At 41.4% G+C, this 19536-nt stretch overlaps 1 protein-coding gene across 1 annotated transcript in view; it reads left to right on the forward strand.

Moving 5' to 3' along the window:
- The window catches only part of LOC124795536 (BTB/POZ domain-containing protein KCTD3), a 256895-nt gene that overhangs the window by 19000 nt on the left and 218359 nt on the right, over window positions 1-19536 (forward strand). The window contains exon 3 of the mRNA XM_047259607.1: window positions 2687-3163. Within this exon, the coding sequence (XP_047115563.1) occupies window positions 2687-3163 (477 nt within the window). The remainder of the gene's footprint in view (window positions 1-2686; window positions 3164-19536) is intronic.

Below are 19536 nucleotides of genomic sequence, written 5' to 3' on the forward strand. Positions count from 1 at the left end.
TTAGTCTCTTGTGATCTCTTGCTCGTCTTTCTGAAGGCATCATTCATGTTAGAAAGAATGGCAACATTTTCTCTACTATTGAAATGGTTAGTATTTGGGAAGGGCTTATCATTACCGTATTTACTCGAATCTAAGCCGCACTTGAATCTAAGCTGCATCTGAAAAATGAGACTCGAAATCAAGGAAAAAAAAAAAATTCTCAAATCTAAGCAGCACCTGAAATTTGAGAGTCGAAATTCAAGGGGAGAGAAAAGTTTTAGGCCGAAACAAAGTTGGTCCATTGTAATATGAGACACAATTTAGGTCGAATGAATGACGATACAGCTACAGTAGTTTGGTTCGAGTTGTAAGCTTAGCAGTTAAGCTTTACCAGGTAGCCATTGCTATGCGTCAGGCGCTCCGTCCTTATTTACATGAGTACCCTTCCTTTTTCACGTGCTTTGTCTGGTTTGAATTGATTGCTTATTTTTCTTTGATCTGATAAGCGCCGTTTTCTTTGTTATAGGTGTTTACGTCACTCTAAGCTGAAAATTCATTACTGTACTGTGTCATGCATTGTTTGTTACATTTTGATAATGCGTGTTTACGGCCTGTCGCCGCTCGCGGCATGGCTTGCTTTTGTGTTTGTGCGCGCTATCGCCGCTTACTTGTTGTTACTTACACTGCTGCTTTCTTTGATAATGATCAACAAGAACCAAATAATAGATTCCATATGATAGAAGATGTTCTGAACGAGAGTTTAGCGAAAATTTTTCTCCGTTTGAAAATCTTTGTAGGCGCCTCTTTAGTACATTACATTCTGCACAGAAATTAGAGTCATCTTAGATTTAAAAATCTAGTCAATTGCTGTGCTTCATTTCTGACAGTATCACTATTAGGCATAAGAATAATACGAATATAAACATGACATGATATGTATATTCTTCCGTCTTTGCTATTGTCTCACTCTAGTTTCGTAGTTTATTAGGCAGACAGGATTTAAATGAGATAGCAGCAATCACGAAACAATACATGACAAAATGTTTATATTCGTATTATTCTTATGGTGAAGAGAATACTGCATGTGATATACAATTCATAAAAGTTCCTATTAGCAACCATATCTTTTCACAGGTAGGAAAAAATTGAGAACATAGAGTTGGCCATATTGACGAGTAGAGTTGGCCATATTGACAAACATCCCAAACAGTCTTGCCAGTCGGATTTTCGTAGTACATTAAAATGCTGCTACATTCGAAGATGAACAACACAGAATTTGTATTTACTTCGTTGGATAATGTATGAAAATGCAGTGGTCGAAACTCGGGGCAGAGAAAAAAGCTCGTCTTCCACCTTTTTTTAAATTTATTTACTGACGCAGAGGATTTGGTGCCAGTATTTATCTTTGTGCCTACAAAGCATGCCTGTGTAGCGCTACATATATTCGACGGCAGAAGTTAGTTGTGGCGGCACCCACCAACATTTTTCAGAACTTCCACTTGCTTTGCACTCGATTCCAAGCTGCAGGCGGTTTTTTGGATTACAAAAACCGGAAAAAAAGTGCGGCTTAGATTCGAGTAAATACGGTAAGTTTTAATAAACTGAAGGTGGAATATATTTCCCAACTTCCTGAAGTGTTATGAGTAGTTGTTCTGGGTTTTTGAAGAAATGCAGCGAACATGTAACTGACATTCCAGCTCTTCCAGAATGTATTTAATGAATTTAAGATCGGGGATCAGTCCAGCAAGTATGCTTATGATTTTTTTGAAACACTATGTAATGGCCATAGATTTAAGGACAGCAACATTATTGTATTGCTACAGAAAAAAGTGATTCCTAACTATTAACACTTTTATCTTTCCAGGAACATCTTGAATCAGTTAATCATTGAGCCAAATAAAAATTAGAATTTAATATCCTATCATTGATCCAAATCCAAACCAGAAAATAAGGCGCAGATCATCTTTGAAGCTCCACTGAATTTTGCCTTTGCTACAACTCATCAGTGTAAATGCCATTTGTTAGGTATTTCTTAAGATTTCTCTTGAGTGACAATAGAAATCTCTGCAACAAAATCGAGAGAGATGATTTATTTGTGCAATACACTTTAGCATTCAGTCATCTGTAGAAACTAAGTACTTGGCAAGATTAAAAAAATGGAAAAATGATGATTGGGTTCAGTGCTTTTCTGATCAAAGACGTACAGTCACTCTGCCTTTGAATCCGAGCAATTCATCTGTTTGATTCAAACTGATAAAATGTACACAAAGTTTCTACATAGTACAAGTACTTATGTACCCTCAGATCGCAACAGAAGTGGTTCTGCAGTGTGTCCAGAGAGTTATGCACGTTTAGTATGGGTAGGGCTCTTGTAAAAGTAGCAGTTTCGGAGTTTCACCTGTACAAAGGACATATAATAGTTTCGGAGTTTCACCTGTACAAAGGACATATAATGTGGTTCAAAAATACTTTCGTAATATAACCAGCCTCAGTTAAGAATATAATAGTGGTAGCTATAGTTAATCACCAGCTCATGCACACCATAAACTTTCCTTTTTACCATATACAGCTGCATAATATTCTGCAGTGACACATGTTGTATTTCTGTTTTCTTTTACTCATATCACAGCCTTGAAGGTGATTCTCAGACTGTGTCATGTGTATGTGTATGTCTTTTGTGCTGATTTTCCTTATGCTATGTTTACAGGTATACCTCTTCAGGAACCGAGTACAAGTACTTCAGCACCTTCTGGGCAGCCAGATATATTGGCAGCGGCACATGTTGCTCGGCCTGGTTCTATTGTTCGTGTTCCATCGGAGACACCACCAAATGGTGCCACTGCAGCAGCTGCTTCTACTCCACCCAGTGCACCTCCAATAGCTTCACTCTCTGCTGGAGTCACAACTGCACCTGTACCACAGGCAACATTACCTGCACCTCACACGCATTCTCAGAGGCCATCTCCTGCAGGTGGTCATTCTCGCAATTCCTCTCTGGATCTCAGAGTCTCATCGTCAAATGCTGCTTCGAGAAGTTCTGCCGACTTACGGGCGATTGCAAGTCGCTCAGCTGTCGGTCACTCACGTGCTGCATCACTCGACCTGAGGCACACAAGGAACTCCTCTGCAGATCTCAACAAATTGTTTCGCAATGATGTGGGACTTGTGTTTGGACCTCATCAAGGTATTAATCTCCTTTCATTTGCAGAATAATCATTAATATATTTGCAAGAGACTCCTGTGATCATATTACAAATTTTTCTTACAAAATGTGTACAAGACATTTGCTTGGTTTCAAAATCCTGAATTACCAGTCAAACTTCAGTGGCATGCTTTTCATAGGAGTTGGACATTTTACTTGATACAATAATGAAATTCCTGGGTAGAAACACCAACCAAAATCTAAGCAAGGCAACCACCTTGCTGCAGACAAAAGATTGTAACAGACACCCCCCCCCCTCCCCCTCAGCTTTCCAGCTACAGTTTATTCTTTTTACACACACACACACACACACACACACACACACACACACCAGCATCTGTAGCTGTTGCAACATTGATTTTTTACAAAGAAGTGTGCTAGTAAATGGGTGTAATGGAAGAAAAGGAAAGGATAGGCTGGGGCAGTCAAAATGGGATGATATGTGGTGTGCATAGGTTTTGGGAGGCCAAATTCAGGTGACAGCGACAGCGGGAGGAGGGAGTGGTGATGTATTTTGGAAAGCAGGTTATCCACAGAGTCAGCATTAAAATGTGGATTAAAGCTGATACCAGTGACTTAAGGCCAATGGCCTTGCCACATTGATAACAACAGTTCCTGTTCAGTCACCAAAGTTAAGCAACTTTGGGCGTGGCTAGTACTTGGATAGGTGACCGTTCGATGAAAACTGGATGCCATTGGTTATAAGGACATGCAAGTCACTGAAATGGCATCCAATCAAAAGTGTGGTGCCAGGCCTTGGTGCTACATGACATTTGTTTATTTAGTGACAGAAAGGGGGGGAGTACAAAAAGCGGAGCATAATGTTGAAGCAGGAGAGAAATGATGAAGAAGCTGGTAAGGGAGTGGACAGAGGATGGTGCCTAGTGGTGGTTTAGGTGGGAGGATTGCAGGGACAAAGCCTGTACTGGAGGGATATTTCCCCTATCTGTGCAGTTCAGAAGAAATGGCTGTTGGGGGGGGGGGGGGGAGAAAACAGTTGGTGAAGTGTTTAATATTTATGTGTGCAATATGTTAAGACAGTTGGCAGAGCTGGTGGTAGAGTTTACGATTAATCACAGGTAATGGTAGCCATTCATCTAAGTAGACTGCTGGTTATTTCTCATACCCATATAGAATATTGTACAGTAATGACAACTAAGCTGGTATGTGACATTGTTGCTTTAAGGAGGATTGGGATTAGGAGTTGTATAGGAGTGAACTAGGATATTATGTTGTTTGAATCAGCGAGAGGATGAGTTTTCCAAGGCATTAGAGTACTGGGTGATAAGGGAGTTGCAGTCAGTAGCAAATTCTTTATGGTAATGGCTTTATGTGTACTTTTGGAAGAAATGAGGCACATTGTCTATTTTCTGACCAGAAACTGCGTGTTTACTTATACTGGAAAAAGTGCATACCGTAGCTTCAGAACTAGTTTAGTTTTCTGATCTGTTATTCATGTTTTTGCCTCACTTGTAAATTATCTGCAGCTGAGTGGTTATATTTCCTAATTATTGTTTGTTATTTTACATGTAACATTTTTCTTGCTGTTGGTTGAATGTAATTGGGGAAGATTTTGCACAGCACCTGAAAGTGTGTACTAGCTATGGATGAGGAGGCATTTGAGATATGCTATTTGATACTAGAAATTTCATTTACTGTCTAAACATCAATTCCTGTTTTCCTGCATATTCTAAGTGCACTCTTCTGTATGTCCCTCATCTATTTTTGTGAAATGTGATTGGTGAAAATGGGCCCAAATTTCAACAGTACCACAGGCATTTCTGTGCTGCAAGTATAACTTTTGATTGTTGTTGTGCTCCCCGTATTTGAATACAGAGATATGTAAACAGGCAGAATGTGACATTGTGCTCGGCTACACCTATGTAAGACAACAAGTGTCCGGTGCAGTTAGATCGGTTACTGCTGCTACAATGGCGGGTTATCAAGGTTCAAGTGAGTCTGAACATGGTGTTATAGTTGGCGCACGGGCGATGGGACACAGCGTCTACAAGGTGGCGATGAAGTGGAGATTTCCCCATACAATCATTTCATGAGTGTACCGTGAATATCAGGAACGTGGTGAAACATCACATCTCTGACATCGCTGCAGCCTGAAAAAGATCCTGCAACAACGGGACCGACAATGACTGAACAGAATCATTCAATGTGACAGAAGTGCGACCCTTCCACAAATTGTTGCAGATTTCAGTGCTGGGCCATCAACAAGTGTCAGCATGCAAACCATTCAATGAAACATCATTGATATGAGCTTTTGGAGCCAAAGACCCACCCATGCGTCCTTGGTGACTGCACAACACAAAGCTTTATGCCTCACCTAGCCCTGTCAACACTGACATTGGACTATTGATGACTGGAAACATATTGCCTGGTTGGATAAGTCTCATTTCAAATTGTATCGAGCAGATGGACGTGTACGGGTATGGAGACAACCTCATGAATCCATGGACCGTGCATGTCAGCAGGGGACTGTTCAAGCTGGTGGAGGCTGTGTAATGGTTTGGGGCGTGTGCAGTTGGAGTGATATGGGACCCCTGATATGTCTAGATATGCCTCAAACAGGTGACACATACGTAAGCATCCTGTCTGATCACGTGCATCCATTCATGTCCATTGTACATTCGAACAGACTTCGGCAATTTGAGCAGACAATGCGACACCCCGCACGTCCAGAATTGCTACAGAGTGGCTCCAGGAACACTCTTCTGAGTTTAAACACTTCCGCTGGCCACCAAACTCCCCAAACATGAACATTATTGAGCATATCTGGTATGCCTTGCAATGTGCTGTTAAGAAGAGATCTCCACCCCCTCCTACTCTTACAGATTTATGGACAGCCCTGCAGGATTCATGGTCTCAAATCCCCCCAGCACTACTTCAGACATTAATCAAGTCCATGCCACTGCATGTTGCAGCACGTCTGTCTGCTCACGGGGGCCCTACTCGGTATTAGGCAGGTGTACCAGTTTCTTTGGCCCTTCAGTGTATATATATGAAAAGGGGAGTCAACCCCAAAGAGTGTTACATGGATGGGTAATGAAGCAAAAACATCATTAGCAATCTTCCTTCTGTATATCATTTCTGTGAGGCTTAGGTATCCACTCCATGCTCAGCCTGGATAGATTGTACAGGTCCTTAGCTGTTCATGGGATCAAAGTGGTCCTCAGGCTTGAAACTAAAAACACACATAGCCAGAGGGTTGTACCATCAGTGAGTATAAACACCCAAACAATAACAGAGGCTAGATAGGTAGTCTTCTCATCGAGCTTCCTTACAGATGACATGTATCATTTTACAGAACATTTTGATACTAATAAATTGTGAAGGAAACTAAAGTACCAATATTACGAGAAGGAAAGTTGCTACTCACCATATAACGGAGATGCTGAGTTGCAGATAGACACAACAAAAAGATTTTCACACGTAAAGCTTTTGGCCAATGGCCTTTGTCAACAATAGACATACATATGCACACACACATACTCACGCAAACACAGCTCACACACACGACTGCAGCCTCAGGCAACTGAAAGTGAAACTGTGGTTTCAGTTGCCTGATAATGCAGTCGTGTGTGTGAGTTGGGTTTGCATGAATGTGTGTGTGCGCGCTTATGTATGTCTATTGTTGACAAAGGCCATTGGCTGAAAGCTTTAAGTGTGAAAATATTTTTGTTGTGCCTATCTGTGACTCAGCATCTGTGCTATATGGTGAGTAGCAACTTTCCTTCTCATAATATTTTTACATTCCATCCTTAATTTTCCAAATTAAAGTATCATCATTATATATAAGCAAAGATTTAAGGGCTTTGGCTAATGGACTTAGTATATTCCTTGATTTAGGGGTCATCAACCTTGTAGTCTCTGCAGGCCACAATGTCAACAGCTGAATATTTTTTGGGTCCACAAGTTAATATTACATTAACATTTTAAAGCTGTTGAATTAAGAGTAAATTAAAATTCAACATCTTTTTCATTTTGCTAGCTTAAATGAAATATGAATGGCAGTCAGTGAAAAATAAAAAAACCCACAATTAATATTTCTAACACACAGTATGGTGTAAGAAGAAAATAAATTAATAACAATATACATAGTCATATACAGGGTGTTCAGAAATTCCTCTTACAAACTTCTAGAACTTGTTGAGCAGAGTGAGTACACAATATTTTGAATAGGAACCTATGTTTGGAAATATATTGTTTCCGTTCTGTGAAATTCAGATATTGAATTAGGTGTGATGCTGTTCAATTATTAGGCAACAGTCCAAAAAGAAACATAACGAAACATCCATTTGTCACTTAAGCACATCTGTTTGTATTAACATTGAAACAATACGTGTTTACATTATTCCAAAACAAAAAATAACTCAGTATACTGTACATACAGAACAGTACTGATGCATTACAACAGTGGCTTGATGTGGCGACCACCAACATTATTACAGACATTGTACCTATGAAGCATGTTCTGGTACATGCTCTACATTCCACCTTGTGTCTCTTAAGTTTCTAGTGCAGTGGCTAGAAGTCATGCCATCAGATGTTCCTCTGTCTCTGCAATTGTTGCTCATGCAGAATGTCCCAAATGTGATTAACACCCATTGCATGTGAAATTGTTCGCGTCTTGTTACATGTGATGCAGTACATCATCTTCAAATTCAGGCATGTGGCATTGCTGTGGAGCACCACAGTTCTGCCTCCTCATGGTGAATGTACCTGTTTCTTGGAGCTGCTGTGTAACTTGGGCAAAAAGTTTGTGTGATAGCGTGCTATGTTGTGGAAAATATTCGTGATGCAGACAACTAGCAGCTCTTCTGTTATTTCGAACTTACTGTACATGAGAAGCATGTCTGTGTATTCTGAAAACGTGCACTGAACTGTGTTTTACTGTATCGGGCACACACAGGAATTGAATAGGTCTTGCAGCGAGGCAGACGTTACGTGACATCAGGTGAGTGACTGACGTAGTACTCATCATCCTGTCTACCCTATTGCTTACCAAGGCAAGCACATCTGAGAATTTTATCTGTCCCTCAGCAGACGTGGATGTGTAACACACCTGAATTGAAACCATCTTATAATGGAGATGGTACATTCCCGGACATGGGTTCCTATTCAAAATATTATCTACTCACTCTTGTCTGCATGTCCTGGAGGTTTGTAACCGAAATTTATGAACACCCTCTGTATTTGTGCTGGAGTGAGAATGAACATGAACAAGTCAGTATTATTGCAGTTTAAGAAATAAATGCAACTTGAAAGATTGGATTTTACATTTCCATGTCAGGACACAAAGTCTTTTACCCCAAAATTGGACTGTGTCCAATGCTTCCGTACTTACCTGTTGTAATTCATCAAGGATACATTTAGAGAGACAGTGAGGATAGATTGGGACAAATTCCCTACGCTGATGATTGACACTCTTCCACCTGTCGTTAAATTCATTTATGAGCTCTCACTTGATCAGGTTTGCTTTCACTGGTGCTACGACTATTCCCATGCAGTTCAGGCTTCTCCAAATCTTCCATCTCAAGTTCTCACCACTGGGCATCTCCTGTAGTTGTTTGGGAGTTTAGTAAGTTCTTTATTCAACAATCCGTTGCAGGATTAAAGTCTTCCATGGAAAGTAAGTGCCAAATAAGGTGTTAAGTTCATTGAAGTTATGCTTGAGCTGCTCAGTGTGTTCATGACAGGCTCTTTGGGAGTTTGGGTCTGTAAATCAGGCCACTTTGTGTAGTTTATTGAGGGACATGGGTATCATGCAACCATTGTTAGTCGTCATCTCTCATTTAAGATTAAATTGATCCTTTTGCCATGTACAGATCTGGGCAATAATGGCAAGCATATTCTGCTGTGAAAAACTCCGCTGCAGAGTGAAAATCTCATTCTGGATATTCTGCTGCGGTTCTCAGCACCTTTGATCGAGCTCCCGTTAGCCAAATTCCTCAGTGTGTTGTTACTTGCAGTGACATTATGATTGGTCTTCCTGCAGTGATGTTTATATGGCAGGAACTGGTCCAATACAGCACTCAGGTATTCGGTTTATCTGTTTGTTTCAGGGTGATGCCATTCAAAACTGTGTTCAGCTTTCAGTTCGACTGTTTTGGGTGAAGATGTAAGGTGCTGACTTGTGTCTGAGCTGTGTGGGTTAAGGGAATTTTCCTGGTAGCATTCTGGCATGGAGCTTAGTTTGCATCTCAGGTTTTGTTCTATATGCTCAAAACTGTTTCCTTGAGCTGTGATTATCAGATTGTTGGTATAATTGAATCGGGTCATGTAATTTTGTGTTGGTTGGTCATTGTTATACAGGTTTGACAGGAGGGACAGGCAGGGCATTGTCCTGGCAGAACTCTTTTTCTTGTTTTTACCATTGGCTCAATCTGCCCTCCAGTGTAATGTAGAACATTCTGTTTTGCTGCAGTAATTTAGTAACTTTTACAAGCTACTAATCTTTGAGTGTGCCATACAGTTTTGACAGGAGCAACCTGTGTTTTACTCTGTCATATGCAGGGCTCAGGTCTACAAAGACTGGTCATTTTATTGATTTATTTTCATATCCTTCGTCTATACATTCAGTAAGGGACAAGATTTGGCTGTTGCAATATTTTCATGATCTGAAACTGGCCTGTTGGGAATGAGCCTTGGGTTATACAGTGTGTATAAGCGACATAAGAGCAGTGTTGAGTGATAGTTCTTTGGGGAATCTGGATATTTTCCAGCCTTTAATAACGCTGTTACCTTTGCTTTTCTCCACATCTTTGGGCTCTTGCTTGTCTTGAGACAGTGATTGATAAGCTCCAGTATCCATTGTTTGTTTCCAAGGCAAAAGTGTTTGCTTTATTGAACACACATGTTGTCCACTAGGGCTATTTTTCCATTTATCACCGAGTTTAATTGTAGTTTGAGTTATTTCTAGGCAAACAGCTCAATGAAGTTATTTGGTTATTGCTGTGGGCATCTATTGATTTTAGATGTCTGACTTCTTTTGTTGGATTTTCCGTTTAGGAGGATTTAGTGGGCAGCTCGGTTGGGTGTTACTTTGAGTGGTTTAACTACCTCAGGGTCACAGTTGAGTGTTTTCTCTAAGTTCCAGGCAATTATGCTGCTGTGGGTCATACCCATTCCTTTCATGGTTTCAGTCCACCTCTTCTGTCTTTTCTCACTCAGCATTTTCATTAGTGCAGTTCCTAATTATATAGACTCTTAAGTAAGATGGTCCTGCTTGTATAGTGTTTTGTATTTGTTGAGGATGTCCATTGATTCATCTGCAAGACGTGGTATCAGATATTACCTGCAGCCTCACGGAATATGTCTTGTAGGAGTTTTTTTGAAGAATCTGTACGAAGTTTTTTTTGCTTGCCAGTATTGGAGTGTGTTTCTTTATTTCTGTCACAAAATATTCAGCATACTTTTATTCATTTGACCTTTCTACAAGTAAACCTTCTGAGATATTGAATTTTTGTTATTCTAACAGAGCAAGTCTGGTTTCCAACTGTCCTGTCTTGTGCATCACAAACTTCAGCATACTCTATTGGCCTTATGGAGAATGGAATTTCTGTTGTTTTAACAGAAGTGTATGTGTGGCTTCCAATTTCCCTGTCCTGTGTTGCATTTTAAGAGTGGGCTTGTGTCGGTTTTCAGGCACTGAATTTGCACGTTTGCTCTGATGAAGCAGCTGTCAGGGTTGCAACTGCACTTCCATATTTTGTCATTAAAAGAGAAAGGTAATTTTGGGTACTGTAATAATGATAATTTATATGCTTCATCCCATTGCTTTGTAGAGGTTAGGAGTGGTTGACCTCTATAGTGATCGGTAAAATTGGGTTTTCAGTGGTCAGAAAGCCAATGGTTTGCCACCTTTTGATTACATGTAAATGAGCAAACCTGGCAGTGCTTTGCAAGTGCTAAATACACTATGTGATCAAAATAATCCGGACACCTAGCTGAAAATTACTTACAAGTTCAAGACGCCCTCCATTGGTAATGCTGGAATTCAATATGATGTTGGCCCATCCTTAGCCTTGATGACAGCTTCCACTCTCGCAGGCATACATTCAGTCGGGTACTGGAAGGTTTCTTGGGGAATGACAGCCCATTCCTCATGGAGTGCTGCACTGAGGAGAGGTATTGATGTCAGTCAATGAGGCCTGGCATGAAGTCGGTGTTCCAAAATATCCCAAAGGTGTTCTATATGATTCAGGACAGGACTCTGTGCAGGCCAGTCCATTACAGGGATGTTATTGTCATGTAATCACTCTGCCACAGGCTGTGCATTATGAAGAGGTACTCGATCGTGTCGAAAGATGCAATCGCCATCCTCGAATTGCTCTTCAACAGTGGGAAGCAAGAAGGTGCTTAAAACATCAACGTAGGCCTGTACTGTGATAGTGCCACACAAAACAACAATGGGTGCAAGCCACCTCCATGAAAAACATGACCATGCCATAACGCCACCGCCTCTGAATTTTATTGTTGGCACTGCACACGCTGGCAGATGATGTTCACTGGGCTTTCGCCATACCCACACTCTGCCATTGGATCGCCACATTGTGTACCGTGATTCGTCACTCCACACAGCATTTTTCCACTGTACAGTCGTTCAGTGTTTACGCTCCTTACACCAAGCAATGTTTATGAGCAGCCACTCAACCATGAAATCCAAGTTTTCTCACTTCTACCTAACTGTCATAGTACTTGCAGTGGATCCTGATGCAGTTTGGAATTCTTGTGTGATGGTCTGGATAGATGTCTGCCTATTACACATTATCACCCTCTTCAGCTGTCAGCGGTTTCTGTCAGTCAACAGATGAGGTCGGCCTGTATGCTTTTGTGCTGTACAAGTCCCTTCACGTTTCCACTTAACTATCATATTGGAAACAGTGGACCAAGGGATGTGTAGGAGTGTGGAAATCACGCATACAGATGTATGACACAAGTGACACTCAATCACCTGGCCATGTTCGAAGTCTGTGAGTTCCTCTGAGCGCCCATTTCTGCTCTCTCACAATGTCTAATGACTACTGAGGTCGCTGATATGGAGTAGCTGGCAGTTAGTGGCAGCACAATGCATGTAATATGAAAAACATATGTTTTGGGGGGTGTCTGGATACTTTTGATCACCTAGTGTATGTATGAGACTTGGATATATGTCCTAATCTCCGTCTCCCCCCTCTCTGTCCATTATCTCCTACACACCTCCCATTGTCCATCTCTTCCTCCTCCCCCCTATCTCTGTCTATCACCTTTGCCCTTCTCCCTGTACATCTCTTCCCAAACTCTCTATATCCATCTCCTCCTCCCTCATCTCTCTGTCCATAGCCTCCTTACCCCTTCTTTGTATCCATTTCTTCCCCTCCCCTCTCCTCCCCCACCCCCAACCTTATTTATTGTTATTGCAAATGGAACCTTGATTTGGAATAGAAGTCAAAATGAATGAGTAAATTGGTTGGAATCAGTAGTACATGAAGTATGAGAGAGACCTTTCCAGCTGTTGGATCTGTGAGGATAGTAGGTTTAAAGACAGTATTTTGTATGGTTTTAATATACAAACAGGAATGATTATAAAGTTAGCCATAAACACAATTTTCCTGTTTTCTGTTAAAAATGACTGAGAAAAAGAAAACAAAACCACACATTTTCACATCACAGCTTAGCAGGTTCTTTCTCATTGCAGTTTAGCAAAAAGTTTTTATTGTATGATACGTCAGTATCTTCAGTGGTTTAGGCTGTACGTTGTCTGTTAGTCAGTCAGTGAGATGTAAGCTCTAACTGGGTGAGTCGAACTTTACTGCACCCATCGTTGTCAGCCTCATTGACTCAACGATAATGCGGGTGGCCTGTGTTGAGCGTGAGCGTATACCGACTGATATTTTGCTACCTCACTGGCGCCATTTTTTGCAAAGAAATAAACCACGAGCTTAATTCAATTAATGTTTGCAACACACCAAATTATCACAAACTGATATCAGCTCAATCTTTGCAACAGCCCAAAGATATGATCATCACCAATAATACATTTAAATATCACTTTCAATTGTATTTAGTTTCATAAAATATCAGTATTCAGTGAAGAATTTTTTGCTGCTATAAAAGCTTGTGACAGCAGATGAGTGAAACTGAATGTCACTTTTCTTTTTAATACAATGAAAATGTGATAGTAGAACTGTCAACTGACTGTCACATTTCTTTCATTGAGATTTTCATTCAGAAGTACCATCTAGATTTATAACTTTTCTGGTGGATCTTCCAAAAATTTTCTTATACAAGACTTGTCCTGACAGTCATTTACACACACACACACACACACACACACACACACACACACACACACACACACAAAATCAGTTGAGCCGTTATCAAGTGATGATCTTTCGTACATGTGGAAATTGATTTTTATTTATATAGATACCTGTCAGTGGTCATATGCCACTTTACCAATTGTATTTACATCACATGCACTTTATACAGGGTGATTTTGTTAAAGGGGCAGACTGCAGGAAGCGACCCCTAAGAGGATTTGGAGTAAAAAATGTCATGTGAACATCTGGCAGGAAATGCATTCTAAGGGAGGTACAAGTACATGAGGGTGGAGGGAAAAGATTGTTGACACTGTAAGTTTCAGTGGCTGGAAGCACACATGAGAACACACCAGAGAAGTGAGTTCCGTGTGTAATAGTGTTTTATTGGCATGGTGGCAGTGAACCAGCAGCACCAGTTCATCCTCAGTCCTCCCACAATGACTCATAAGCCAGGCATACATGCATTTCCTGCAGATGACCCTGCCTCCCCTTTCCGGAAGATGTGCCTTTGCTGCTGCAAAGGATAATGTGGCTACTAAATGATGGTATTCCAGCACACTGCCACCTTTCTGTGTGGAGACATCTCGACAATGTCTACCCCGACCACACAATGAGGCTGAACAGGTGCTGATGGTTCACTGCCCTCATACCACTAAAATACTAATACAAACAGAACATCCCCACTTGCCTGGCGTATTCTCATGTGTGCTTCCAAACACTGAAATCTACTCTGTCAAAAGTCTTTGATCTCCACTTTCAAGTGGGTTTTTTTATCTCTTGGAGCACATTACCAACTATATCTCCATCTGACCTTAATTACTTCTTATCCTCTCAAGGATCATTTCCTGCAGTTTGCCCTCATTGAACCAAATCACCCCATTTTAAATTGAACTAAACAAAGATAGCATATTAGAAATTAACAAGTGCAAAGAACAAATGAAATAATAATGCTGCCAACAGTGACAATTTTGTAGAATGTTTAAAATTATTATTATTATTATTATTATTATTATTATCATCATCATCATCATCATCATCATCATCATCATCATCTTCACAGGAAATCATCAATGTCCTTATATGCAAAGGCATTAACATATCTTGTACTGCCTACTACAAGATTGGGCATGAATTACCTTATAATAACACAAGGAACCCGTTATGCTATATGTGTGTATGCAAAATTCAGTGTTTGGACTTTGACTATTTCTGCATAGACCATTTGACCTCAGTTCTATGAATCCAACTTAAAAGCAAGAAACTACAACCTTAAAAAAAGTTGATACTAAAAGGCCACGTTCACAACAGTATCATCTCTGGTGCTGGCTTTCACCACCAGTATTTGTATCCATGTTGGTTTTTGTGGGCTGCAGGCTGTGATCCAAGGCAAATTTCTTTGCCCAACATTTAATCTCTCAGTGCTAGACACATCGACAGAGGCTATAAAGACTCAGAAAGCAGTATCAAACTTAAGCAAACTCGGAAAGTTGAATTAAACATTCCACATGGGAAAAATATATCTAAAAACAAAGATGCTGTAACTTACCAAACGAAAGCGTTGGTATGTTGATAGGAGACAATAAAACACACACACACACACACACACACACACACACACACACACACACACAAAAATTTCAAGCTTTCGCAACCCAAGGTTGCTTCATCAGGAAAGAGGGAAGGAGAGGGAAAGATGAAAGGATGTGGATTTTAAGGGAGAGGGTAAGGAGTCATTCCAATCCCGGGAGCGGAAAGACTTACCTTAGGGGGAAAAAAGGACAGGTATATACTCGCGCACACACACACACACACACACACACACACACACACACACACACACATATCCATCCGCACATATACAGACACAGGCAGACATTTGTAAATGCAAAGAGGTTGGGCAGAGATGTCTGCCTGTGTCTGTATATGTGCAGATGGATATGTGTGTGTGTGCGCGAGTGTATACCTGTCCTTTTTTCCCCCTAAGGTAAGTCTTTCCACTCCCGGCATTTGAATGACTCCTTACCCTCTCCCTTAAAACCCACATCCTTTGGTCTTTCCCTCTTTCCTGATGAAGCAACTGTGGGGTGCGAAAGCTTGAATTTTGTGTGTGTGTGTGTGTGTGTGTATGTGTGTGTGTGTGTGTGTGTGTGTTTGTATTTGTTATTGTCAATGTCTCCATCAACGTACCAACGCTTTCGTTTGGTAAGTTACAGAATCTTTGTTTTTAGATATATTTTTCCCACGTGGAACGTTTCCCTGTATATATAATATGCAGTGGTAATTCCATCCAAAGCCTGCTGCTTATCACAGCGGGAGTGTATAATGTCCCTTGCACATGCAGCTGAATGCACATAGGAACTGCAAAAAGAAGAATCGATGCCCGACTTAATGAAAATGAGCAGCTGTCATCTGGGAAACATGGATAAATAAGCAGTAACAGATGATCCGACATGGACCAGGGAACCAACAAATTTGTTTCTTTGGCTCTATAGTTTGCTCTGATTGTTGCCAGCATCATATTTAAAGTACCAGGGAAGCAGGTTGCTAGCCTTACTTGCCCCGAGTCCCATTGCTGGAAAACCATTCTGAAGTGTAATTATCAGTCTTCGAAAGGGAGGTAAGAAGGAAATGACAAGTATTTTGGACTGGTCAGGAAAACTGCTGGTGAATCCTGTGGAGCCTTGGGCAGATGGAGGGAATATTTTGAAGAGTTGCTCAATGTAGGTGAAAATGCGATCAGTAATGTTTCAGATTTCGAGGTAGAATAGGATAGGAATGATGATGGAAATAGGATCACATTTGAGGAAGTGGAGAAAATGGTCAATAGATTGCAGTGCAATAAAGCAGCTGGGGTGGATGAAATTAAGTCGGAACTCATCAAATACAGTGGAATGTCAGGTCTTAAATGGCTACACAGGTTAATTGAAATGGCCTGGGAGTTGGGACAGGTTCCATCAGACAGGGCAAAAGCAGTAATCACACCAATCTTTAAACATGGAAACAGAAAAGATTGTAACAACTACAGAGGTATCTCTTTAATCAGCGTTGTGGGTAAAATCTTCTCAGGTAATGTTGAAAGGAAAGTGCGAGTATTAGTTGAGGACCAATTGGATGAAAATCAGTGTGGGTTTAGGCCTCTTAGAGGTTCTCAGGACCAGATCTTTAGCTTACGGCAAATAATGGAGAAGTGTTATGAGTGGAACAGGGAATTGTATCTATGCTTTATAGATCTAGAAAAGGCATATGACCGGGTTCCTAGGAGGAAGTTATTGTCTGTTCTATGAGATTATGGAATAGGAGGCAAACTTTTGCAAGCAATTAAAGGTCTTTACATGGATAGTCAGGCAGCAGTTAGAATTGACGGTAAATTGAGTTCATGGTTCAGAGTAGTTTTAGGGGTAAGATAAGGCTGCAACCTGTCTCCACTGTTGTTCATATTATTTATGGATCATATTTTGAAAACAATAGACTGGCTGGGTGAGATTAAGATATGTGAACACACAATAAGCAGTCTTGCATATGCGGATGACTTAGTTGTGATGGCAGATTCGATTGAAAGTTTGCAAAGTAATATTTCAGAGCTAGATCAGAAATGTAAGGACTATGGTATGAAGATTAGCATCTCCAAAACGAAAGTAATGTCAGTGGGAAAGGAATATAAACCGGTTGAGTGCCAAATAGGAGGAACAAAGTTAGAACAGGTGGACGATTTCAAGTACTTAGGATGCATATTCTCACAGGATAGCAACATAGTGAAAGAACTGGAAGCGAGGTGTAGCAAAGCTAATGCAGTGAGCGCTCAGCTATGATCTACTCTCTCTGCAAGAAGGAAGTCAGTACCAAGACCAAGTTATCTGTGCACCGTTCAATCTTTCAACCAACTTTGTTGTATGGGAGCGAAAGCTGGGTGGATTCAGGTTACCTTATCAACAAGGTTGAGGGTACGGATATGAAAGTAGCTAGGATGATTGCAGGTACTAGTAGATGGGAACAATGGCAGGAGGGTGTCCACAATGAGGAAATCAAAGAAAAACTGGGAATGAACTCTATAGATGTAGCAGTCAGGGCGAACAGGCTTAGATGGTGGGGTCATGTTACACGCATAGGAGAAGCAAGGTTACCCAAGAGACTCATGGGGTCAGCAGTAGAGGGTAGGAGGAGTCGGGGCAGACCAAGGAGAAGGTACCTGGATTCGGTTAAGAATGATTTTGAAGTAATAGGTTTAACATCAGAAGAGGCACCAATGTTAGCACTGAATGGGGGATCATGGAGGAATTTTATAAGGGGGGCTATGCTCCAGACTGAATGCTGAAAGGCATAATCAGTCTTAAATGATGATGATGATGGCTCTATGGTTTTATAAAGATCTAGTCATTACTATCCTAGGATGTACAGAGAAACCATAGAAATTCGAAGAACAAAGGAGGACTGAAATTGGACAATTTGTAGTCATTAGTGCTAAATAAAACAAACAGCACTGACTCTTTCACCACTGTAGAATCTCCATACCATACTTCGGCACAGATCCACTGTCTTAGGCAGTGATCTGACAGCATCACAAACCAATTTTTTAGTGGATATGTATAAAAATTTCTGTTTGCTGAGACTTTTTAAGTTTGACACTGCTTTCTGACTGTACAGCATCTGATGATGTCTCTAGAGATGAACTGTTAAGCTGAAGAAGCCTTAGACCACAGTCTAAGGCCCACAAAACAAAAATCACCAATTATCATCTCAGTTTTTAACAGCAGCCTAGACTATTAAATACATGCACGCGTCTGCGCGCGCGCGCGCCCACACACACACACACACACACACACACACACACACACACACAAAATATCTCCCCCTTTCATATTTATCTGAGTAATTGGGTAAGCATATTATGAAAAGTAAAGTTACCACATACCATATAGCGGAGATGCAGAGTTGCACATAGGCACAACAAAAAGACTGTCACAGATAAAAAAAACCAGTAAGGCCTTTGCCAGACACACACACTCACGCAGATGCATCTCACACACATGACTGCAGTCTCAGGCAAATGAAACCACTCTGTGATCAGCAGCTCCAGTGCATAATGGGAGTGGCAATTGAGTGGGGATGAGGAGGAGGCTGGGGTGGGGAGGGGGAGGCACAGTATGGTACGGGTGGCGGACAGTTTAGTGCTACAGGTTAGATGGAGGGCAGAGAGATGTGGAGATATGGGCAGGGGGGGGGGTAGGGGGTAGTGGAAAAGGAGAGAAATAAAAAGACTGGGTGTGATGGTGGAATGACGGCTGTTTAGTGCTGGAATGGGTGCAGGGAAGGGGCTAGATGGCTGAGGACATTGGCTAACGAAGGTTGAGGCCAGGAGAGTTCCAGGAACGTAGGATGTATTGCAGGGAAAGTTCCCACGTGCACAATTCAGAAAAGCTGGTGTTGGTGGGAAGGATCCATATGGCACAAGCTGTGGAGCAGTCATTGAAATGAAGGTGTCATGTTTGGCAGTGTGCTCTGCAACAGGGTGGTCCACTTGTTTCTTGACCAGAGTTTGTCAGTGTCCATTAATGCGGACAGATAACTAGTTGATTGTCATGCCCACATAGAATGCAGCACAGTGGTTGCAGCTTAGCTTGCACATTACACTTAGCCCTGCCTTTGTCAGGATAGGTGATGTTTGTGACCAGACTGAAGTAGTTGGTGATGGGAGGATGTATGGGACAGGTCTTGCATCTAGGTCTATTACAGGGATATGAGCCTTGAGGTAGGGGTTGGAAGTAGGGGTTGTGTAAGGATGGATGAGTATATTGCGTGGGTTTGGTGGATGGCGGAATACCACTTGGGAGGGGTGGGAACGATAGTGGGCAGGACATTTCTCACTTCAGGGCACGATGAGAGGTAGTGGAAACCCTGGTGGAGAATGCAATACAGTTGCTCCAGGCCTGAGTGTTACTGAATTACGAGGGGAATGCTCCTCTGTGGCCAGACGGTGGGACTTCGGGAGGTGGTGGGAGACTGGGGAGATAAGACATGGGAGATTTGGTTTTATGCTAGGTTGGG

The sequence above is a fragment of the Schistocerca piceifrons genome, chromosome 4 (assembly GCF_021461385.2).
Source record: "Schistocerca piceifrons isolate TAMUIC-IGC-003096 chromosome 4, iqSchPice1.1, whole genome shotgun sequence".
Lineage (NCBI taxonomy): Eukaryota > Metazoa > Arthropoda > Insecta > Orthoptera > Acrididae > Schistocerca > Schistocerca piceifrons.